This window comes from Podarcis pityusensis (genome assembly GCF_964106645.2).
Source record: "Podarcis pityusensis genome assembly, chromosome: 6".
Taxonomy (NCBI): Eukaryota; Metazoa; Chordata; class Lepidosauria; order Squamata; family Lacertidae; genus Podarcis; species Podarcis pityusensis.
In genome coordinates this window covers 50,027,648-50,053,875 of record NC_138030.1, presented here as the reverse complement: position 1 = coordinate 50,053,875, position 26,228 = coordinate 50,027,648, and the positions used below count along the sequence as shown (strand labels likewise).

General features: G+C 40.5%; 1 protein-coding gene across 12 annotated transcripts in view; it reads right to left on the bottom strand.

The window, feature by feature from the left end:
- Positions 1–26,228, bottom strand: part of PTPRF (protein tyrosine phosphatase receptor type F) — a 479,704-nt gene that overhangs the window by 84,779 nt on the left and 368,697 nt on the right. For 7 of the 12 annotated variants that reach the window (XM_081009324.1, XM_081009327.1, XM_081009330.1 and 4 more), the window contains exons 6-7: positions 18,333–18,521; positions 2,628–2,738 (exon numbers count right to left, since the gene is read on the bottom strand). In XM_081009324.1, the coding sequence (XP_080865450.1) occupies positions 2,628–2,738; positions 18,333–18,521 (300 nt within the window). Of the gene's footprint in view, positions 1–2,627; positions 2,739–8,900; positions 8,919–18,332; positions 18,522–26,228 lie in introns of all 12 variants that reach the window. The other 5 variants (XM_081009323.1, XM_081009319.1, XM_081009325.1 and 2 more) reach the window with 1 other exon arrangement.

The window sequence follows — 26,228 nt, the reverse complement described above, 5'->3', positions numbered from 1 at the left end:
TTGGATGCACATCTGAACAAGGGTAAGGGACAAGCTACATGTTATGTTGCAGCTATGGGTAACAACCCCTGAATGGTTCCTCCTCCTCCCTTGCAAAGTGCTGTTGCAAAGGGATGCAGTGCAAGGAGGGAGGAGGAGGAGTAAAGGGGAAGGAGTAAAAGTGATTCTTAACCTTCCTTTACCAGCCACTTTCCCCTGAAACTGCAACCCTCATCTTTTCATTTGTGAGGGTCCAGACCTGTGATTTCAAGGTTACCAGGAATCCAGAACCTTGGTTGGGATAAAAGCAGCTGTGTGTGTGCGTGCGTGCATATGCACACCCACACAGGAACAGCAGTGGGAAAATTGAATACTCCATCCCCTGATGCAAACCAACCCTACCTTAGGACGCTTTGCAAGCAAGAAGGGGTCATCATGGCTACAGTATTCCTTGCCTCTAGTGACATGAAACTTGTATGGTTTCAGTAATATAACATGTGGATAATATTTGTGCATACATTCTGTTCTGTTTTCTCAAACAAGGGAAGTAGCCTCCTGCTTTGGCAATGGATTGGGAGCCAAAGGAATGGTGAAAGTCTTTCACTGGGCTGGTTAGGGTGTCTATTTTGTTCTATAAAACGAAGCCGCCTGCACAAATATAGTCCGAGAAACAGTACATATGGCAAACCTCCACAGGGGACAATTTATGTAGTAACCTGTCTTTTATATACTATGGGGCTTTATCTCAATCCTGCAGCTTGGAGTCCAACCTTGTAAAGATTATACGCAATAAAAAGAGGCTTGTTTCGAAATTTATGCCTGAGAAATACAACAGTTAATAGAAAATGAGCCACACACACAGGGCTAGAAACAGAACCTTACTAGAAGCTTGGCTTGTGTCACCTTATCTCCAGAGAGAGCCAGCCAGCCAGCCAGCTAGCTGAACAACCTGCTGTTCGCATCAAACCTGGGGTCACAGTTTACTGCACTCCGTAGAATCTACGGGGAGTTCTCTAGCTAAATAAAGAAAGTCTCAACAAACAGGGAATCAGGCAGGTTTAAAGGTGAGGTTTCTTTGCCTTTGCAAGATGTGTATTCAGGTGAAACATTAGCCTTCCCAAGCTTTTTCGGAAAGGCTTGACACAGAGAAAGATACTTGGGGGAAAAATGTGAAAGTGATTAAGAATGTCCAAAAATTTACACAACAATGTAAACATGAAATATGTTCAAACAAACACCCTCCCTTTACTCTGGGGAGATATGACATTATTTTTACTAGAGCTGACTACACACACACACACACACACACACACACAGTACAGGGTATATAAGGTCAATAATAAGCACATTATGCTTGAGAAATGGGCATTTCTGCTGCACAGATAAAGAGTTCTGAGACTATCTGAAACTTCAGCATCGTACAGATTTGTATGTTGAAATTGTTCTGCAAGATGAAACGGCACCTGTAGAAAATGAGTGCTGAACCCAATGAGAGTAACCAAGAGACCTAGAAGCAATCACACAGTAAGTCATTTTGGCTTCTCCTGGGAATAACTCTTCCTCAGCTTGGTTAAGGCAGCTCCCCTCCACCCCACAAATAAAAGGCGTGTGCATGAGTATTAGGAAGCAACGATCAAGTGGGGAGACAGAGAGAGAGAAAAAAGAGAAAAGACAGAGGAAGGAATGAAGATGGAAACAGTATTTCTAAACGGGTAGTTATTGAGATCCAGGACCTAAGAAGGAATAAAATATGAGTTTAACTGCCAACCAGTCAAAGGCACCAAATTGACACTCTTCCTCTTTCCCACTGTTATGTAAGTACCAAACCACACCTCCAAGGGGTGTCTTACATTAATACCCCTGGCTAATACAAGGTCTGGCCACGGAGAACACACATTGTCCCCATGTAAAACAGAACAGAAAACTCATCAGCTTTTAATGAAGTACCAAACTCTTTGCTCTCCAAACACAAAATTCTGTATCAAATTTAACGTAGTGAGTGAAAAGACTTTGAGATCTGGGAATAATAACAAGTTAAGAAAACAGTCTGGCAAAGTGGCTTCATGCAACAAACTGAAGCTGATTCTCAGCAGGAATGGAAGCTATTGTAATAGCTTCTGCAATAATCCCCGTTGCTGACAAGGTGTTGACCAAGAGAGCTTATGGAAACTAACATACTATTCCAGAGTCAACATGATGCACCAACGCACCTGCAAGAGAACAAGTCAAGCTTATGAAATGAATGCTCAAAGCTTTATCTCATTAAAATAAATAAATAAACCCTCCCCAAAAAGGGTGGTGGTGAGAAAAAGAGAGACCCACTAATTTCACAAAGCCCCCAAACACACTTTTGTTTAACAAAATATGCAAATAATTAAACATGAATTTCTGCCCTCTTTATGACAGTGGTTTAACCAGTTTGACCATTAAAGAAGCTCTGGTGAAAAAAATGAAATAAAGAAAAAAATTGTGGCAAAAATTGACTTTCCAAGGCTTGAACTCAATGACTGGTTGGGCATTTAGGTTTCATCATTTACAATACATCATAAAGGTAACCTCTCACTGCAATGTCTCATGGGTTATTAGAGAAGGTGTAGACACGGAAGAGAAGGTAGAAAGGGATGGAAGTTTGCCTTCTCCAACTTTACCTCGCACATAAAGGTTGGCTGGAGCAGAGTAACGGGTCCCAGCACTGTTCGTGGCGACACATTCATATTTGCCTTGGTCTGACTCTTCACTGTTCTCAATCTGTAGAGCTCCTATGTGGAAAATAGAACACAGACAATATTGGTTATAATAATATATTTACAAAACATGTAAATTTTTGCTCTGTGTCCCTAACTTAGGACACAAAGGGCTTCTGGTAAATGTGTGGCATGGCACTTCTCAGAGGGTCCACCAAACACCACTTCCACTTGGTTGTTGCGTAAAAGCACCTGCTGTGTCCAGTTTTTATAGCTGCACAGGCAAACAGTTACTGACACCTTTTCAATTCACTTCTTATGGAACACATCCATTTCTACCAAGCACAGAAAGTTTCAAAAGAATTCAGGTTTATCCGTTGAAATATCACAACAAATACCATCTTCACACAACCAATTTGCATCTTGGTGCACTACTCTCCTTCCTTTAATTATCAATTCGATTCTCTAAAATTAAACTTTCACTTCCCCATAAAGTATGAATAACAGAATCTTAGAAACCTACAAACCAAAAGGATTACAAATTGTACCCTGAGAAGTCCTTTGCATCTCTGCTTCTGAAGACTACTCCTTTCATTTATGATAAAGACCTCAATACAATCATCAATACAATTAATAAGTCAGCATCAGAAAATGGTACAACTTGTGTTAAATCCAATTTAAACCTGAAATCAGCCCAACCCACATTAGGGACAAATACGGCTTGAATGGCATTCTTGTTCCTTATCTCGTCCATCATACATGAGTGCTGAACCCTGTCCAGTTGCTTCCTCTGGAAATCATTTAAAATGGGCTGCATCTAGCTTGTGGAGGAAGTAAGGATGACAATGGTGAAGAGGAAAATAAGCAAAGGGTGAATGTAGAAGTAGCCTTGATGCCACTTTGCCAGATCAGAACCTCCATACTTCCTGAGCAGCAAAGACTTTCTTGGTTCTTCCAGAAGTTGAGATTCCAGAGATGGCAGAAGAGGGCATTTGCTCAGAAACACATACACACTTGAACCAAGAGAAAAAGCATTAACCTGTCTGCTTGTCAGAGTCTGAACCCATTTCCATTTGCCAGAGAAAACAGCACTGTGAACAGAAGCCAAAATTGCTGTCTCCGCTCTTCCCACTTCAAGGAACGGAGGTCAAATTCAGTTTTCATATCATTGCAACAGAAGGAAAACTAATGTGAATCAACTGCCGCCACCTACATTATTTAGAAGGATAAATTGAGACTGTAGCCTAAGTCTATATGTCAGGGAGAGAAAAAATGAACCTCACTGAGCTTTGCTATGTAATAAAAATGATGTAGGGAGCCCTTCCTATTGTCACGCTGGGGCTGGCAGGGGGCAGTGCAGGGGACGCCAGCCAGAAAAGCCTTCCTTCTGCCACTCTTAAGGTGCTTTCACATATAATACTAATAAGTTGGCTGTTCTTTAATACAGCAGCACCAGCATTATCAGGTTTGTTTTTAATGTTTTGTAACCCAGACCAGGAAAACTTCATCTACTACTACCAATACTACTGCTGCTACGTTGCTGCTGTTGTTAAATTTATTACCCACCCTTCATCAGCAGGTGCCAGGGCTGGTTACTATGATTTAAATTCAGTATTAAAAACAGTTATTAAAAACAGGTGGGTCCTGAAAACACACATCTGAAAACACCAAAAACACCAGGATAAAAAGGTGCGTCTTCAGCAACTGACAAAGCCTATATAGCAAAGGTGCCACTATTTATAAGCTGCTGCAAAGAATGTCCTCTCCTGAGCCATCACCTTGAATTTCTGAGGGCAGCAGAGCCACCCAAAGGGTCCCTCTGCTGATCTTAATATCTGAGAGGGTCTGTAGAGAAGGCAGCAGTGTCTCAGATATTTGGGGCTTAAATAATTTAGAGCTTTAAAAACTAGCATGAGCACCTTGAATTGGAAGAAAATGTAGCTGTTTTAGAACATGAGTTGCATAAGTGCTAAAGGCAAACCCAGCCAGCGATCTGACCATTGAATTTTGAACCAGTTGAAGTTTCCAAGTCATCTTCATGTAGAGTAGTCCAATCTGGAAGTTACCAGAGCATGCAGCACTGCGGCGAAGTCACCTCTCTCCATAAGGGGTTGTAGCTGGCAAACCAGCGATAGCAGGAAATTAGCTACCTAAAGTGACAGTGCTGGACAACACCCTCAAGCTATGAACCTGCTTCTTCCAGGGGATTGCAACCCTGCTCAGAAGAGGCTGCCCTCCCAGCTCCTGGATTTTCAGGATTCATTTTTAATTTGTTGGCCCACATCCAGTCCATCACTACCTTCAAATATAACAAAAGCAAGTATTAAAATATAGTAGCAGCAAGCAATGATGACCTGCATCATGGCTGACAGGAGGCAGAGGGAACCCCCAAGAAAGGGAATTCAAACTCCTAGCCTTCTGTTCCTTGACCCTGGATATTTCCAAACATTATGTATGTGCGTTTCCCTACATTGCTCCTCTCTACTTGTGAGGCACATGCATATGCTTTATATCGCCTTCCCCAACCCCAAAATGTTTTGTTCTAGAATTCTCATCATTCCTCACCATTGGCTATGCCATCTGGGGCTGAGGGGAATTGGGGAAGGCTACTCTCTACTGACTTGTAATTGCAAGTGAAAATAGGTAGTGGGGGTTGGTGGGCTTCATAAGCATGGTCAGAGATGGCTAAAATAAATAAATCCACAGATACCTTCTCACCTTACATTTCTGCAGGTAGGTCTAATCTATGGAACATAGAAGTGTTCTGGTTTTGGCAGGAGCTGCCTTTCTTTGCCAGCAAAGTTAATGAAAAATGTTGACTGTCTCATTAACAGAGCAATCCTATGAATGTTTACTCAGAAGCTTCACCTGAGTTCAGTTAAATTTATGTTCATATAAGTCCACAAGAGTGAAACCTTTTTGAGGATTTGACGAGGAAGGCAGAAGCCTACTTTCACAATCTCACACTGGGTTCTTGCAGCTCTGCAGTTGCCAGTAGAGTAAAATGGTGCACAAAATTTTCTGGATCATGATTTATATATCAATACTTAACATGCCACTTAGATTTTCAGCTCTAATAATCCTAGGTGCTACCTGGAATGGCAGCCAAATGCCCCCATCTCAAATTTATTTATTTTTTATGGCCAAATAAGCTAAATAAATAAAAACAAAACTACCACAGTGATGTTATTACTGATGCTCATTATGTTCCTGTTCAGCTGTGCCTCTTCTTCCTGAGCATGATGATTGGCATGGCTGGGACCTGGAATGAAGCTGGGTTTCTGTGATATATACAAGTGAGGCAGTCACTGACGGAGAGCTATGAAACTGAGCAGCACACAAGGGCAAATGCAGGAATACAGCTCAATCACTGATTCCCCTTCCTTTTGTGTATCATGCATCTGGCATTCATGCACTTTCCTCTTGTACTCCAGATACAGAAAAAGAGAGATTGAGATATGCAGATCCCAAGAGAAGCAGCACTACAAGGCTGCCAAAGAGGGTGCTAAGGGCAAAACAGCGTGAAATTTGGGCAATAGTAAAAGTATTAGATAAAAAGTTTCTCAGCTCTTCTCTGCCAATTATCAGATCTTTCTGTTTCAAAGTAATTGTCCTTCTGCTTTGCAGTGGTGAAACTCACACTGGAGGAAAGTCTATCCAGTCAATGGGTACGAACGCTTTCCAATTGATTCCAATTTATTTTGTGAAGAAAAGGACCATTTAAAATGCTGTCTTCCCTTTAACACTTCCACTGCTTCTCATGTACCTGCAATGGCAAAATCTGAAGCATCAGAGGTCCATGACATGCCAGCATTTTCTGCTTCCAGGAGAAATATTTCTCATAATATTTAAGTGCATTCTATAACAACATAGAAAACTTGATTTGAACTTTGAGGAAGGGGACATGTGTCAAGTCACTTCCCCTAAAGCAGCTTTTATTTTTGCTTACTAGCCATCCTTCAAAATACACATCCATTCATCCATCCTCTTGTCTAACCTGCCAGTCACCAACTAGACCCATGCATCTCTGAACAGTCTATCAAAACTCACCCTGACCTTTCAGCCTGGGTCTCACCTGAAAGGCAAAGGGGGAATGTTAAAAGTGACAACATGCCTTGTGAACACAGAGCTCTCAGTTAGAAAAATGACAGCACCTCTGGACAGCAAGAGTAGAACTGCGGCTGCAGGGCCCAAAGGAAAGGTTAGTTTCAGAAATAAAATTTTATCCTGCTTCTCCAGCCTGACTTCCATAACACTTCCATTCAATAGGCAGAAAGTATGATTGGCCCTTCAATGCATTCACATAGAATCCACCTCTCAACATGAACCACTGAAAACTTTACATCCAACTAGCTGTGCAAACAAAAAAAAATTTAGTTTTATTTCCACATCAAATTGATCCCAGAAGTGCAACAAACTTACCTTAGTGAGAACCACAGTACAGACCACTATGTGAATATAACCTCCCTTTCACAAAAGTGCCTTCACCTACCACATCTGGTAATCTTTAGAGACTCAATAGCCTGTGTGTTTAACAAAAGGTGTAAGTCTGACACAAATCCTGTATGAGATGCTAAGAGGTGGCTTTTTGGCACGTACAGAAATGTCATCTTTGACATTCAAACGGGACACATACATTTTAAATAATGTCAGACACATTCTTAAAATACCTCATTAGGACTCAGATAGGGAGATTTATGTTTTATGAGATGGATGATTCTCATTATAAAGATATGTCCACTTTCCTCAAAAAGGATGTACGGAACATCCAGGCGGTTCTGGTGCTGAGTCATTAATGCCCTCGCTTGTTGATACAGAGGAAATACATAGCAGTTGTGTGCTGGGAAAGGCCCAACCTGATATGGGCAAAGATAGGGCCTGCTTGGTTACTTAGCATTCAGTCTGTCATTTTGCTTTCAGAGTTGTGATAGAAGCAGAGAAAAGGTTTTAAAAATGCGTGGCATCACAGCTGTCAATCTTGCAGCATTCCAGAGAGAAGATGACAGAGAAACCCATTCATATCAAAATGAGGTTTACAGTTTTTCCCCTGACCCAGATTTTTCACAGAAGCAACTTGATGCAAATGCACTTGAAACAGCAACCCCCATTTGCTCCAAAATCACTTAACAAGAACTGAAAACATTAACCCCCAGCAACAGAACCAGTTCCAAAGACTTGGATTATTAACTTCCAGCAGTGATTCAGTGGAGAGAGAAGGGGGAGGAAAGAAGGGGAGCATTGGACAAATGAGATAGTGTAATTTAGTGGTGCTAAAAAGTTTATCAGGAAATTCAGGGGTCAGTCAACAGCAGTAACTGAAATCACAAGAGATCAGAGTCACACTATATAGTACTGATTACAACCTTAAAATTAATTCAAGGGACTACTTTGAGTGTGTAGGCTAGAAATGTTACTAGCACATATAGGCAGTGAAACTAGCAAGGTCTGGGAATGCAGAGCTGTCAGACTGGAGGTGGATTGAACAATTGAAGACTTAATGCAGCCAGATGTGTGTCTGATTCATTTACTCACAACAAATCTTTATGCTACAGTGCACCATGAATCCTTGTCAGGCTTCAGAAGGGGTGGAGCTGGCATCTTAGATCTCCTCCCTTCACCTTCATACCAGAGAAGGGCCAGCAAAATAATAATAATAATAATAATAATAATAATAATAATAATAATAATTTTATTTATTAAATTTATGAAAAGGTGCACCTTCAGCTCTCAAAGAAAGTCCTCCAGTCTTATTCCTCAAGTTAGATTTGCCTGGCATTTTAAGAATTTATTTCCTTTGTATTAGTTCAATTCCTGTCAGCAATAATGCAGAAGGAAGGGCTTCACTGTTCTCTTGTGAAAGTGTTACGTCCTTCAAAACACACCACAGCAGCTATTTCAGACCTGCCAGGACGTGGTGCCCCAGAGGGTGACTGAATCTGAAAGATTCAAGACCTCAGAGCCCTCTGTGGCATGAATGGGGATAGCGTTCTCTCTCTGAAAACCTCCCGTTGAATAACCCCCTTTGACCTGTGCACACCTGCGATGGATGATTCTACAAGGCGCCACACTAAAAATAAACAAAAACAAGCACACACAGGAAGGAACGGCAGATGCGCAAGTGAGTTGACAAGAGTTTGGAGTGAAAGAATAGCTGGAGATGATATACTGTTGGAGACGGACATGGCAGAAAGGATATGGAGTGACATGACAATTAGAGGCACAGTTCAGCATTCTTACCTCTGATTGGTGTACCACCTGGTGAGGTAATTTGAATGCAAATAAGATTAGAGAGAAGCGTTAGTACAAACAGGAAAGGAAGAAAATTATAACTAAAAAAGTAGAAAGTTTTTCAAAGCTAGAATCTGTATTAGCACAACAGGAACAAACAAAAATAAATAAATAAATAAATAAAAAGAAATAAAGGATGTGCAGTAACAAGTCAGAGTGATGCCCTCAGGTGGTTAGTAAAGCGCTCTGCTACCAAGAACACAGAGTCTGGCCCCATTTTACCCAATTAATATATTGCTGGTCCTACACAAAGGAGGGCTCTGACTCCTAAGCAAAACCACTAGCATTCATTGTCACAACTGAGATGGAGAAGCCACTGGGATATGGGTGCTGCGCCCTTTTATTCTGCCAGAAGATGGGGCTGTGGGAGTACCAGAGTGAGTGTTGTGAGAGAGTGTGTGGGGGGAGAAAAATTAAGCATATGGTGTTGGTGAGACACACATTCTTGGTTTAAGATTACATGGACCGTTGGGGACAAAATCTGATTATGTAATTGAAACTTAAAAACTGAGTGATGAATTCAGGGGTAACTTTAATAAAACCTACACCAGGTTCCCCCTGGCCAGAAATTGGTATTCTACACAACAGATTTTTCAAATAAAAATCTAAAGCACTTTCTTCTAGTTTTTATTTGGACCAATGGAGCACCAGACTCGCTCTGCATAATTTATACAGTAGGCAGAGGAAAGGGTTTCCAACCCTCCTTATAAGGGAGCAGAAAATAAGTTCACATGCTATGAGTGCATCTTATAAGGAGGGCTTGGTTACAAAGCTAACTGCTCCAAAACTTCAAGCAAAAGTGCAGTTTGCTCAGTCATGGGCTTTGTTGTTAGCATTGGTCCAGATGTGCAGAGGGAAACCCGTGTATGTAAACTGACAGCAAACTCCTCTGATCCCCAGTTTTGTCCCCTTGGTCTTATTTTGTGCAAATGAAGGCTGTTAGTAAGGTGAGGGAGATTCATGCAGATCTAATTTGTAGGCAGTTCATGGTATGTGTTGGTTTGATGCAGATTTTGCATATCTGAACACCAAGCACTTACCAAAGAAAACTGGGGAGTTTAAACAGATAGAAAGAGAGGGTTAAACAGGACACAGAGCGTCAAATCATGTTCCGTGTATTGATCAATAAATACCAGTAAGCATATGAGTGCTGTGTATCTGAGATTAACCGCTCCCCACATTCCATTATCCACAGCACTGATCACCCAATGGGAAACAAAGAAAGACACTCAAAGATTTCTGTAAATACAAAGAAGGCAGATTTTAAGCATGTTTAACTTGCCTCTTAAAGAGTAATTAAAATATTTACACTTGTTATCTCTTTCCCTCCCACTCTCCTAGTGCATGTTCCTTCAGGCAGTAGCCCTAGCTTTTAATCAGAGGAAGCAGTTCCAGCTGCTTCGTTTAGCATTCTCCACAGCCGAGATGACATTACTCCATTTTCGCTTTATGGCTGGTTTATACTTGCTGATGCTTTTGTCCACAGATGAGTGAAGCATCAGGAAGGCTAATGCCGTTTGCTGAAGTTGCGGGTAATCTCTACCATAATAAATCTGCTGCCTATTTATCTGCTTTTCTAACTACCATTCCATCCCCCTTGACAGAACCATTCTCATCACGGAAGCTTGCATGGCTCACAAGCTGTACTGACAGGAAGAAGAGGGTTATTGGTTCATGCTCCAAAGAAAAATTTGCTGAGTGCTTACTTGCCCCTGCACCATCTCCAAATTATCACTGTAAATAAAGTGTCTACATCCCCTTCCCCCACTCTAAGAGACAAGAAGCATCTCTTACAACAGAGTCCAGAAATGATTCCTGGCTAACTGAAGCAGCTTCTGTTTTATGTTGATGCCAAACAGATCATATGGAGCTGTTCTGTATCCACCTAGTCACTGAAAATTCTGTATGGATGCAAAGCTAAGGAATCCCAACACACACTCAAAATGGATTCCCTAAAGTTTAGCTGGTATGTTATTAAAACCCAGTCTCCAGATCTTAGTGTAAGATAGCCCTTGCCAGAGCTGTATAGTGACTCTGAAGCAATGAAACAAGATCTCTTTGGAGGTTTAGTATGCACTAATATATGTTAGAGAATATGGCAATAAAAGACATAAAATAAAAATTATTCAGAACTCCCATGATAGTGGTCAGGATCACCAAATGAAGATGTAAGTCATATGCTACAAAATAAAAATTTGGACAACATCCTAAGTTTTAATTCTAATGGAGTACGTTTTCAACATGAACAAGAATGCAGAAGCTGCCAGTTTATCCAATTCTTGGCATCTCCAGACTCCTGCTTGAAACCTGGAGACCAACTGCTAGTCATTGTAGACTATATTCAGCTAGATGCACCAATGGACTGACTCTGCATGCAGCTTCCAGTGTTCTTATAAGACATCCACCCAACCTAAATAATTAATGACACTTATTATTGTGCTGCCTTAGGGTGCTTCCAGGAGGGGGGCTTATATTGCAAACATAATGCTCAGATCAGATACTTCAGTGTGCACATTTGGCATGTTAGCTTCCACATATTTCTGTTCCCCACCTCTTTTCCAGTCATGGATATCATTGCTATTCTGCCAGTTGCTATCCACATTAGTGGACCTCAACAGAGTATATATGAAGATGGTTTTATTGTCCCTCCTGTCCAACACTCCACCACCACCCTCCATTGCCTTCTGCTCTGTGCATGTATGCAGTATTTCTGTACCTGTGTACAGACTGTCACATTAGGGGCCACCCACAGAAATGTCACCACATGTGACAAACTGCCACCATCACCACACAAAAAAATGCTAATGCATTAACTAGCTTCCACATCCAAAGTGACTTAAGGCTTATAACAAGTTATTTTTACTTATCTATTTTTCGCAGTAAGGGGTATGGAAATTAAATGTAAAAAAAAAAAATTGCTTGGCATTTTGGTGACAACAACTTCATGCGGACACAGCAAGAAAAAATTGCATGGTTCAGCAGCAATTCCACAATAAACTTCTGTCTGGAAGCACCCTTAGTAAACAGAGACAAGAGCAGGAATTTGGCTGTGCATACAGTCCTTTCATTCCTCACTTCAAGCAAAACAAACCACCATGTCTTTCATTAACGATAGTTTCCCATTTCATCTGAACTAGGAAACAATGGTTACCAGTTAATTAAACTTTGAAAAACTGTTTAATATCTTGGTTTGTTCTGAAGATGTTAACCAAAATTTCCTGGTTTGGATGAAAATAGGAAATTATAGTTAAGGAATGACATCTTCATTTGCTCACTTTCTAGCACAAAGGAGCTTTGAATGTGACCAAAAGGCTTGTCCATATTGTTGATAATCTACATTAGAAACATTCAGGTCTGAATGACCATTTAAACCAAATCCAAACCAATTTGAGGTATATGGCACTTCGCACAGCCTTGAATGCAGAACTACAGATACAGCAGACCTGAGGATCTGACTTTCCCAATGAGGTAACTAAGCCAATAATATTTGAAAAGAATGTTGGTATGTGAGTGCTACTTTGAGTAAAAGCTCAATCCTAACCATGTGTACTCAAAAGTAATTCTGACTAGAGTCAATGGGGCTTTCTTCCAGGAAAGTTAGTTAGGACTGCAGCCCAAGCCACCCTAATTCTATATCCTTTCCACACTTCTGCTATTCCTTATACTGGATGCTCTGGGTGTTAAGTAATGCAGATCCCACCAATGTAGGATGCCTTCCATCCTACAATGCCTCCTAGTAACATTCCCAGGGTTGGCTTTACTGAGAATTCTGTTGTTCAAAATGTTGTAGTTTTTGGTTGCTTCAGTATTTCAAAATTATAAACCATTTTGGTTGCCTTGGCAGAATGGCAGTCACATAAATGGATGAATGACTATGCCCACACTACATCCATTTCATTACTACTTTTAATTTATGACCAGCCACATTTTCTATTAATGCCTGGCCCAAGCAGCAAGAGCAACTTTGCTGGCCACTTTCTTGATCTGGTACTGTAGGAGTATCTTTTAATCCATAACCTTGCCAATGATACAATCTCGCCTCCCATTTCAGCTTTGGCTTGTGTGCTTCCTCTCATTTTTACACAAATTTTTCAGCAAAGTGTAAATACCTTCTCCTTAGCCTACATCTTCACTGCCACGCCTTCCTCCACTCTACATAAGTCAATGTTTAATATGCCCTTACTTTATTTTACAACATTATTTTATTTAATAGTACCTTGAGCAGCAAGTGCAGGAGGGGTGTGATAGAAAGAAAAAAAATTAACAACAGCAAATCTTTACATCACTCATCAGCCAGGACCATTAGAGGAACTGTGTTGCCAAACCTCTATGTTGCAGATCTGTCTTCCTTTGCTTGGGGAGCAAGTGATGAAGTGGGAAACTAGGCCTCTAACATAATCATTCTATGGCTATGTTCCATTTTGAAAGCAATGTCCTAAACACTTGAGGTAAAAACCTAACACATTTTGACTGCTTTTTAATCTTGTTCATCTTTAAACAAACTCAGATTGAATGTCACAACCTGAATCTTACACAAGTAAGTCAACTGCCTCTCTTAGATTGTATCATGTAAAGGCACAGTTTAGTTTTTATGATCAAACATTTATTACTATTTACTTCATTTTGGGATGCCACTTTTAGTTGCACCTGGAGGAAAAGCCCACAAATTGCCCTGTCCAGCCTCGGTACAATCAATAGCGAGGAGGAGCTGCAAGCCACTGTCTAGACTTGGCATTAGTTTTCTTCCACAGTAAATGTAGGAAATATGACTATAACCTTTAAATACTTGTTTTCTTTTTTAATAAGTAAGAAAATTAATCAGAATATGAGAGTGGGGCATGTGAGAGATTATCTGCTGCAGGTTCTATAAAATATGCTTGCCATTTATTGCACATAGCACTGGTTATATTATTTGTTAATGCATGATTATACTGGAAGGCTTTCTCATATCTGGCTTTGGCTTACCTATTTAATATAAATAATATCAACTGATAAGATTTAATGACTTATATTGTCTATTTTATATAAACATTATAAAGTTTGTTTTATCGAAATGAATTGTTTATTCAAATTTTGTTATATTTTGTAATGAATTGGTTTTGGACTATTTAGTGTAGTGACGTATTCATATGTTTTTGCTGTTTTGCTGTGAGTCGCTTTAAGGCATGCTTATAGGGGTAAGTGGCATACATTAGAAGAACCCTGCTGGCTCAGAAACTGTCTACAGTGGCCAAACAGATGCCTATTGGAAGTTCAGAAGCAAGACCTGAGAGCAACAGCACCCTTTCCACTGATGATTCCCAGTAACCTCAATACTGCCTCTGACAGCAGAGATAGTACATAGACATCAAGGCACTAGTATCCACTGATAAATTTATTCCTAATCCTCTTTTTAAAGCCACCCACAGTGGTAACTACAACTACATTTTGGTGGTGTAAATTGTTGAATGGTCACTTTAAAATGTGAAGGTTCATTATTGCTTCACAAGTTGTGTATGTCTTTAAGGGCCAGGGCCAAGGCAAATAACGAGACCCAGTCTTACAGCTGTGAAACATAGCAGGTGCTACTAGGTTGTGTTAATTAAGCTGTGTCAGCATTTGGGCATAGTATATAAGGAGCAGCACCTAGCTCCCTCATTACCCTGAGGGATGGGTTGGTGGTTGGGTCTGGTTTGTTGTTGATGTATTTAGTGTATAAGGAGTTTTTGTTTTTGTTATTAAAACCTTGTTTAAGTTATTTTTGAGTCCCTTTTTAATGCATGGTCTCCCCAGCAAGCTCTCTGCAGCACTACTAAACTGCAAATACCCATAGTTAATAATAAATTTGTTAATTTTATTTCACCTGATTATATACCTGTGTGAAGAAGTACTTTCTTTTATATGTCTGTCCTGAATCCTCCAACATTTAGCTTCATTGGATGGGCCCAAATTATTATGAAAGTGGGAGAAGAATGTCTCCCTATCCAATTTCTCCACACTATGAATAATCTTACATACCTCTACCATGTCCGTGTCACTCAACTTGTATTGTAAACTTCTCATGGGGGAGTTGCTGAAACCTCTTGATCATTTTGGCTTTCCCTTTCTGAACCTTTTTGAACTCCACAATATCCTTTTTGAGGAGAGTCAACCACAAGCGTACACAGTATTCCAAATGCAGTTGCACCATAGATTTGTATAACAGCATTATGATATCAGCAGTTTTATTTTAAATTCCTTTTCTAATGATCCCTAGCATGGAATCTGCACTTTTCACAGTTGCTGCTCACTGGGTCAACAACTTCATCAAGTTATCCACTGTGACCCCAAAATCTCATTTCTAGTGAGTCACCACCAATTCACGATTTTTTTTGCCTCAGTGTGCATCACTTAACACTTCCTTACATTGAATTCTATTTGCCATTTTATGCACACTCACCCAATTTGGAGAGATCCTTCTGAAGCACCTTACAATCCTTTTTTTGTTTTAAACACACTGAACGATTTGGTATCATTAACAAACTTTGCCACCTCACAACTCACCTTCTTAACTCTGTGCAAGTCAAAGGGAGAAGGCCCCAACATCAATCCTTGAGAAATTCTACTTCCAACATTTCTCCATTGGAAGGGATCTCCATTCTAACTTTCTGTTCCCTGTTTCTGAAACAGTTCCTGATCCATAAGAGACCTTTGCTCTTATTCCATGCCTGCTGAGCTTACTCGGGAGTCTTTGGTGTGGTACTCTGTCAAAGGCTTTTTGAAAGCTGGAGTACACAATGTCTACTGGATCACCTCTATTTACATGCTAAAAGGTTATTGAGACACCGAGACAGGACTTACTCTTGGAAAAGCTATGGTGGTTCTTCTTCAGCAATACTTGCTCTTCAATATGCTTGCTAATTCTATTTTTTAAGAATGCTTTCCCAGAACAAACTAATGGGCTTGTAACTTCCTGGATTCCTCCTCCCGCCCCAATCGCTGTTTAAAAATTGGTGTTACATTGGCCGCTTTCAATTTCTCAGATATGCAGTCTAATCTTAGGGAGAAGTTAGATATTTTGAATTATTTAAGAACTCTCATGTGGATGCCACCCAGACCCAGGGACTTGTCATTTTTTAATTCTTCAATAGGGCCTAGAAATCCAACTCCTTTCAACACTATTTGCCTCAGCTTCTCAGACCAGTGGTGTCACAGGGCCTATCCAACTGGTGGTCATGACACTCAGACAATCCCATTTGACATGGCACAGTACATCTTATAGATTCTGGTGGGAAAACAACTGCATTTGTTCAGAGATATACTGCAGTCTGAATACTGGGAAAATATTACACAGAAATAGAGAGTGTTTGGAAGGGCCCAAGTCTTCAGCAGCTGACCAATAGAACGGCCCAGTTCACATGCCGTGCAAAGCCAAACCATAACTTGGCATGAGAAAGCAAACATGCAGGTTCCCAGAATGAAGACTGCAATGCAGCATTCCTCCCCTGGTGCTGCTAAAGGCCCAGGCATTAACCACGATTTAGCTTAGCATTACATCTGTACATAGGTTTGAGGTTTGACTCCTCCATGCTAAGCTTCTGTTTGGCTTAGTGCTACATGTGAATTGGGTCATTATCTGTTCTATGCAGTTTCAGAACCCTATGAACTGCAGACTTATAAAGTTCCCTCTTTTGATTATGAAAATGAAATACTTTGTTACAATAGTCCTCTACACACTTGCTGGAAAGGAAGCTTCATTGAGTAGAGGCAATTTGGATCAGCAGCATATACTAATTTTGCTTTGTGAGCTCTTCCAATGTTCCTACCAATAAAGACCTTAAACCTCTTTTTTGAGCTCACTATATGCAAGTCTATAAACCTCATTTACTTCCATACAGCTTAATCAATTTTCTCTCAGGCCTGCAGATATGCTACTCATTGATTTCTACCCTCCTCCCGGAAATTCAAGTGTCTTCTACAACTGGGGACTCCGAATCCCTGGTGAAATTCAGTTGAGACACTGCTTACAATGAAGAAAAACAAAATAAACTTTGGACGTGACGGTAGTGCTGAACACGTTTTGTTTTTAAACTCAGGTTTTTCCTCCCTGAAGCTTGCTCAGCAGCAGGCGAGTGCACATGATGTGAATGTTGTTGAGAGCCCAGCATGTGCCTAAGGGTTGCCCAGCTCATCTGCAATCCTCCTAGATGAGGATGCTGATTTAGTAAGTATGAAGAGCAAGTATCCATGGATGCACTTCCCTAATGCTGCCTGCTTAGTGCCTTTCAAGTTAAATTAACGAGGGTGATATTTTCTTTCAGCACAAACATATTGAGATTACGCTAAAGGTCACTGTGAAATTATATAAACTGTAAATTTATCAGTGTAATTAGTGCTCACTGCTCTATATGCGGAGGAGCCTACTGCAAGACTGAGGTCTCACAGGTGTCAGCAAGGAGCTAATTATAAACTCATTTCTGCAGAATCTGATATATATCAATTTAAGAGCCACGACCACTACCACACATGAGTTACATTGCTTGCAGGGGGTAGTAGTTTTGCATACAAGTAGTTATCAGAGGCCAGCTAATGGGCATGTATGCTCATTAGAATGGGGCAGATATCCCAATCACAATCTCTCTCTCTCCCTCAAAAGGACTATCCTCACTTCCTATCCACACTGTGCTCTGGCACCATGGCTATATGAAGAGTTTCCCTGTTACCAAAAGACGCAGAATTGTAGAACGTATGAAGCCACTGAAATGTTTTAAGCAGCCCTCTTCAGAGTTGCCATTAGGTTAACATAAATTCATGAGGGAGGCAGCTGGGTGAGTAGGCTACCTCCCATCATTTCCCAACCTTCATTCTTATAATTTTCTCATTTAATGGGGAAAATTTCTGCAGCAGGGAAGATTTCTGTTCAAGAAAGTCCTGTGCATTTTAGAAATCCAGATTTTCCACATTTTGGAAACTGGCTAAGAGCTTCTGTCTTTGGCCCAACTGAGTAACTATTCATGAATCAAAATGTTTTTTGTCCGACTGTTGGTCTAAGTGGAACAACTAGTGACATGTGTTTTACTATCCTGAAAGCAGGAACCTATATTGGAATTGGAGTGATATATTTCTGATCCAATATGCTACCGGGTCATGGATAAGAAATCTCCTTTGCTCATGGGACACAAGAAAGCATGTTCAAAAGGCTCTGCTTCTTCAGTTAACAAGGACAAATATCCTAACTATTGAAATCTACTCTCTCACCCAAATCTCAAACCTTTCTTCATATCACACAATGTTTTAAACGTAGCAGAAGTTGGATGAAAAAGTGAACCCCACAATCTAGGTACAAAATACCACAGTTTCTTCCTGTAGAGAAAGATTTGGGGTGGAGTCGGGTCAGGAAATGAGAAGACTTTATTGTTTTACCTGAACGGAGCTGTTTGATTCTGCCATTGCTAGTGGCTGTGTCCACAGGAAGAAAGTCTTTGAACCAGGATATTTCAGGGTCAGGGTTACCGCTGGCAGCACAGAGCATTGTAGCAGTGCGGGCCTTCTCTACTACCTTGAGCTGTGGACCCATGTCTATGGTTGGAAAGCCAGATGGGATCTGGTTCTCTGAAACACAATAGAAAGAGAATCATGTTACCAGGTAGCAATGGGACAAAATTCCAAAACAGGAAATTGGTTTGCAATATTGCAAGCACCAGCCAATCAGGGCTGTGCACAGGTGACTCCTCTGGCAAACCTACTTTCCTAAGCTTGATCATGCAATTGCACATCTATGTAGATTGGGGTGAGTCCATGATTCCACAGCGGCTCACCCATTCAAACAATATATGACTGTATATATGACTCTCAAGCAATAAACATAGCAAAAATAGTGAAGAGGCAGCTCAAATCTCTGACAAGTATTTTTCATTTCAGTTTTCACTGAATTTTCCCCATGTTGTCCTGATCTTCCAAAGGCACATATGATTATTAAATGACTATGATGAACAAATGAATGTAAAATTAACAAGCCAAAGCAATTGCACCAATCCATGCCAGGGTGCACATTAAGAAGCTGCCAGAAACTCTCCCAGGCAATTGAAGATACCTGAGGCGTGCAGAAAATGAGCAATGTACACCCTGCCGTGGCTTACTGCTCTATTATAAGATGAAAGTATCACTATGATGAACAGTTTGAAAAAAGAAAATTCAGCAGTGAGAGAAAAAGGTAATTCTATCTGCAGTAGCTGTACTACCCTTACAGGTAAGTGTAGCTGAGGCCATTATGAGGCCTGTACAGAAAACCCCCAAATGCTCCAGAGCAGCACTTCAGCAAATATCTCCTAAGCTCAGCACATTTCCTCACATCTTAGGCAAGATGTACTGTTCTCTGCTAAACATGAGTTGCAAGCAAGACAGACAAATATATGAGAAAAGTCAGAACACCATTTAAAAGCTTCTTAAAATACTAGAACCTCATTTATTCTCATGTCATCCTTTTGTTTGCAGATACTTAAGCAATACTAGAGTGTTAGATCTCTTCTTACCAGCCAGTCCCACATCAGCTGGTGTTCTTATCTGGATATTTGAGCTACGGAAATCATTCCTTCCTACTGGATTAAGACAAACCTGTGCTTTTATAGACTACACAGTCAAGCATTCTACTCTTCCTTCCCACATGGTGGGTAGAAGAAGAGCAAATGGTCTGTGATTTTAGCAGCATGCGCCAGCACATGCTGTGTGTTCACATTTAAAGGAACATTTAGTTGAAGTACGGTTTAAAGTGTTGTATGAACAAAGTCTAAGTATTTTATACTTCTGTCCTTCATGTTAACTTCCTATGTCCAATCTGCATATTCATGATTTGCACAACATTTTAGTCCCTCCAGCCTTCTCCTCTATTCTGCTTATCTCTGAATGGTCAACCTATTTACAGGGCAATGCAAAATTGTGCAAATAAAATATTCACATTTTATCAGGCGTCCTTGTCTGCTATCTTGTCAAAAATCCACTTTGCAGACACTACTTTTTCCATATTCTATAGCATGAGAGAACATTGAAATGAATCTGGTTTCTGACTTCGCAGAGTTAAGGGGCTATGGTGGGTATCTATAATTTTCAAAAGAAATACCCCCCCCCCAAAAAAAGCAACTGAAGCTTAATAAGAGCCCAAGCCATTTCTTGTATGCAAAGTCTGGCATCCCGAGAAACCGCCTCTTCACTAGCAAACATAAAAGGGTTTTTGTGCAAAAGGTACCACTGAAAACTAGTTCTTTTTTATTTGCTCTCCATTGATTTTCAAAGACAAAAGGTACACAGAGCTTAACTGGAAAGACACCAGAGCTAGCATTCAAAAACAAGAAACAGCAGCACCAATACAACCACAACACACACTCCTCTACAGTACAAAATTAAACAAAAGCAGGGATATAGAAGAGTATCACGAGACACAGCTTAGCTTGCAAAGGCATACACAAAGAATAGCAAACAAAAACAGTCTTTTGGAACTAGCCAAGTGTGCCTGAATTACAGCTGCACCTTTGCTGCCTGCAATATAAAATAGGTGGTTAATCCAGGGAGGCCAAACCCTCTAAGTGATCAAATTTAATCTCTAAGCCTTTTGCAGTCTTTCCCAGTTTGTATGTGAGAATACACGAAGCAAAGACCCAGTGAATTAACGAAGTCCAATGTTGCCATTTCAAGCTGCAGTAGAGAAAATACATGTTATCAGGACTTACTCATGGCAGTGACAGCTGAGCAGGACAAAGCAATGCAAAATAAGCATTACACATGGCCCTTCCTCCCCCACCAAATTAAGCTCTTTCTACAACACTGCTGTTCATGACTAAGGGATGTTTCATGTGAACATTTTAAACAAGATGTTGGAGATGAAGTGAAACTGCCTCAAGTGGTCTTTCCTAATTTCTGGCAGTGATTAGCTTTGTGAGTTCACTGACATCTCTCATACCACCTGTTGGAAAGCTCAGAAAGAAGAAGAGTTGAGCTGGAACATAAGGAACTCAACATGTAATGAGGACCTACTAAAGCAGCCGTGGGGGAACCTCTAGTCCACAGGCTTCAATAGGCCCACCAGGCCTCTCCATTTGACCCGCTAGGTTGATTTGGCCAAGCTATGCCCATCTGCTGTACACCTGACATCAGACAGGACATCTGGTGTGGGACAGGCATACAAATTGTCCTGGTTAGCTTAGTGAAGTCATTACAAGAAGACAGGAGACGTGAGCCACACCCACCTCTTAAACTTGATCTGGAATGGAAGGGGAGGTAAAGGTCAGGCCCACAAACTGGATTCAGTTCTACACCCATGTGCCAAAGCACCCACAAGACTAGTTGCAGCACAAAATTTATCAAGTGGTAATGGGTTTACCATATTGCTGCCACATAAACAGATGTATGGTTCAATTGGAAATCAAAAGACTGGGATGGAATCATATTCTCTTTAAATTAATTTGCTATTGCATCCGTACATCTGAACCTGGATTCTGAAAGGTGAAATTAGGAGGAGGCCAGAGAACTCTTGCTCTTGGTGGTGTTGTTCTTTGGCAGTAAGGAAAGAAACACATTTCTGTTTTTAAACAAAGACTTCTGGAAACTATTATTGCGATCTCTACTGTGGATGCAATTATTTTCAATCTGAGTGACAGTTCTTACCCATACCTGAATGATCTGCCAATTGTGTTTCTTCATTTTCATTAATAGAGAACATTAGTCAAGAGCAAGCACCATGATGTGACAGATGCCTGTTAGACTGTTTTGACCCAGGTACAAAAGCCTTGCAGGTCATTACAAATGGGTACCTGTGAATTCCCTCCTCCACAAAAATCCCATTTATGTAAGCACATTTATCACAATCCTCTTTCAAAAATGTTGAAGAAAACTGCAAACATATTTATGGACATTTTTCATACTTTTTCAGTTTCTTTTTGTGCTAAGAGGAAAAGAGTTCTCTGCTTAACCGATAAAGACTCCACACCTCTAAGAAAACGTGGACCGACAGCCCATAACCCTTCCTTACACATTCCTTACACATCAGGGGTTTAAAAATTTCTCAACATGCAGTGCAGAAATGCTGCCAATTGCCCATGGAGTGTGATCTTCTCCTCCATGGACAGCTTGCTTTTCTTCCATGCTGTGTGCTGTACTGTCCAGCTGATAGGGGGCTGGGGGGGAGAGCGGGCCTGAGGAAAGCCCAGTGGACTTATTCTGCAGGCAAACCCAAGATGTTCCACAATGCTGCTTTAAATTGTCAGGGTTTCGTAGCCCCTTTTGTAGCACAAACTGGTGTGTGAATGGGTGAATGCACGAGCATGCATTGGAGGATTAATTAGAATTGGGGGAACTGGATGGGGAAAGAAATAGGGTGAGGTACACATCTCCAGACTTCGTTTTAAACAAGAAGTTCAAAAAGAAGGGGAGGTTTGTGGCTAACTCAAGGGTGTTCTGAACATGAAAAATTAAGCACCATGAAGTGGGCGGGGATTATTTTTTTTTACTCCCCCCCCCCCCATCTCCTCATTATTCCTCATGGGTGTTAGTATCTAGTAATAGTAATTTTAGTAGTATGCAACAAATTTATTCAGATTTCAAAAATCAGTTTCACATTCCCCAAGATAAATAATGCAATCCCAAATGAGCTCTTTGGACATTTCTCTGATTAGGAATAAGAGCAAATTTCTGAATATTCACAGCTGGTAATATTATAACAAGGTCCAGGTTCATTCCGGACTCTGAAGGTTAGTTATATATTCTGTCCCATAGGATGCTTGATTAATAAAGAATCCCACATTTTGTAGTTCCCAAATACCTATCATACTATAGTGTAGAAACTGGGTATGGACATATGGTATGAAAAACTGCAATATGCATAACAATTTGGAGACTCTTTAATACTGCTACTCAGATATTATGCATCAACATCAGAAAATCTGGGTTAATCCTTTGAATGCATTGAGATGAAATACAAAAAGTTGTAGTCAGAACTAGTCCTACTTGAGTGCAGACTCATTGAAATTAATGAACCTAAGGCAGTCATGTTCATTAGTTTTAATGAGTATACACTGAGTAGGGCTAGCACTAGACACAACCCAAAGTAATTACATGAAAAAACAATGACAGACCAGTAGGCACACTGTGAATATACTTCAGGCTCTCACAAATAAAGGGTCAATCATACCATAGCAATCAGCTCATCTTTATATTGGTAGGAATGATGCAGATCAGAATAAGGAAAAGGTCAGTATTTTGAGTATTTAAGCTATAAAGATGCAAGAGAAATAAATTAAGAACTAAAAACCCAAGGAGGAAGGTAAGAAGTAGACTCAAGAAAATTCCTGACTATCTCAAAAATTTAAACAAATAACTTTCATGTCTGAAATTTTTGAGCCAAGTATTTTCCCCCGGGTGGTTTTCCTCATTAGTCAGGAAAAAAACTACATTTATCAGTTTGTGCGGTGACCACTTACCCTTCTAGAAGGATCTGTGCTATAGTTGTCACATGCTTAGTAGGACTTAAAGACCAAAAAAACACTTTTTTTTTTAAGTTCCACTTGCATTCATTTTTAATTATTCCAAAAGGATAAGTGAGGGTACTACGGACCTGAGAAGGCTTAATGTGGAAAGGGTTGATAAATGACAATGGATAGTGCCACTTTGTCGTGACAGAGGACAGTAGGAAAAGAACACAGGGTGTGGATAACAGACTGAGAGTTAGGGGAGATAGGAGTGTGATAAAACTAGGCATTTAAAAGCAGCATAAGAGGCATTTGCCAGGTGCCATTTTCCTATCTCTTCACACCATGTCAGGAAAAGCTGTACTGTTTCCTTTCTGCTTGTCACACAACTGTCAAAATGCTCCCCTCAAACACTGCCTACACATTTGCAGGCTTCCAAGTTTTGTGCTATATACCATATTGATTCCATACTTGTGCAGAATATTTTAAAAGAAATTGCACAGAATGTTTATCATTATCAACATATTCACTCAAAATATATTGTTGTTATTGGTATCCATCTGTTGAGAGAGAGCTCCTCTGGGGGTGATGACAAACAGCTGCATTAGCAGCACAAAAGTGACCTTCCCAGGGCGCAAGTCTGAGCAGTGTTTATGGAGGCTGCTGCCCAAACAATACAATTCCCCTTTTGGCCTCACTGATGTGATCCAAAGGAAAGCAGAGCAATACATTTGACACCAGCTTGGCTACACGAGTTGCCAGAAGGAGGCATACAAGGCACCATCCAACCGTCTTAGGGACTCCACTCTAGATTTGTGAAGGGTTTACTCCATCTTTTCTTCTCCCAAAGATACCCCGCAAGGCTTTAGGATCAGAGTTTTCCTTCTCCTAGATGGGCTAACTTTCCAGGTGAATGAATGAATGAATGAACACCTTATGACATGCTTTCCCTCCATATTCAGCTTCATATTCCTTTATATCAAGTTAGGGAAGTTATTCTCTAGATAAAATCTACGGTACTTAGTGAAGATCTACATGTGCTCACACTAAGATTTAGAACAACCTTCTGAGGATTGCAGCTAAGCTTAAGTGCCTTTCTGTTTTCCCACAAGCTTCTGAATATTTTGTTACGGAGCATTTTTAGTTTAATTAGAATGGTATGTTATTACTGTTGCTTTTTATACCTACCATTTGTTTTGTTTTGTTTTGATCGTTTGTATACCACTCTGAATGTTTTAACAGAAAATAAGTTATTATGCTCTAGATAAATGAGATAATTTATAACATTTTGAGAAACTAAAACATTTGTTAATGGGAGGTTCAAGCTTCTAAGATGCCAACGCACATTACACTCCACTCCTTCTGTTTGCTGAATATATAGCCTTAAGCTGGTGACATGATGCTGCTGCTCAATTAAGGCCAGGCAATCAAGAGCAGTAGAGCAGATCAAGGGCCAGAGGAATGACTAACAGTTTATGTGGCAAGAGGTCCAGTGCTGGTCAGGCATGACTACAACTGAACTAAGAGATTTCTATGAACAATTTGCAGGGGCGAGAACAGTGACTCTTAAAAAATAATAATAATAGCACATGTTGGCAGGGAAGTGTAGTAAAGCGAGTAATGCATGCGTAGGTGATATACTACGGTCTTGCGGGGAACAAGTGAGGGCCTGTTCCTGCCAAAGCCAAGCACACCTCAAGAGTACCCAAGAACCAAAAGGAGAGGTCCATAAAACAAGGACTTCAAAAACAACTTAACATCAACCATGTGGAAGGCAAATAATTCAGGTTACTCCTAGCAACAGAAATACATAGCAGCTTCTAATGACAGCCCCGCCAACAGACTGTGATGTGGCACTCCGAAGGGACACACCGAAGGTACATTTTCAAAATGCTCCATTCTCAGAGAAATAAGAAGCTTTTAAGAGGATCATCTCTAGGGAATTTAACCACATGAAACAACAGACAAGAGCAGAACATAAACAAATATTTGGTACCTGAAAAATACCTAAAGCATAACTGTTCACACACACAAAAATCATCTGAGTCAGCCCAAACTTCTAAAGGCTTATTGCATTTAAAAAAAATATATAAAAAATCCAACACCAATAAAGAACAAATTGGCAAATCAAAAGAAGACGAGGTTGTTAATAGGAAATACACCCTTAGTCTTTTAAGTGCCCCTAAACTAATTCTCTAGATGGTAGGAAATGGCTCGCACTATAATTGTCTCGTGCTTTTCTACTGCAGCATTCAATTCTGGTCATATTCTGGACAAAAATATAATGGACAGGTTGACTCAACAAGGAGGCAATTTTAATGTTCCTAGATGAAAAATGGGAAGCCATAAGACAGGAGTGGGAAATAATTTTCTGCCCAATGGTTACATTCCCTCATGGACAACTTTTGGGCCTTGCCTGTAGTAAATGGGGCCAGAGGGTAATAACAACACCACTGCTCAGTTCAATGGCATGCTAAATAAGTCATATTCCCCAGAATCTGCACTGTGTGCCTTTTAGGTACTGAGCTGACTTCAAAGTATTGATGCTGACAATAATGGCTTGGGGCTCAAGTACCTGACCGACTACCTCGCCTGGTATGTGCCAGCTTGACAATTCAGATCACTGGCCAAGGGCTTCTTGTGTTGCTGCCTATAGGCTAAGTCTGAGGAGCAGTGTCCCAAGCTAGGGCCTTCTCTGCTGTGGCACCCTCTTTATGGAACTCCCTATCTCTGTAGGTGTGTCAGGTATCATTTTTATTTCAGTTTCACTTGTTACTTAAGATGCACTTATTCAAGTGGGACTTTTTAAGTTGTTTCACACTGGTCCCTGAGACCTTTGATTTACTGAATGGTTGATTAGTCA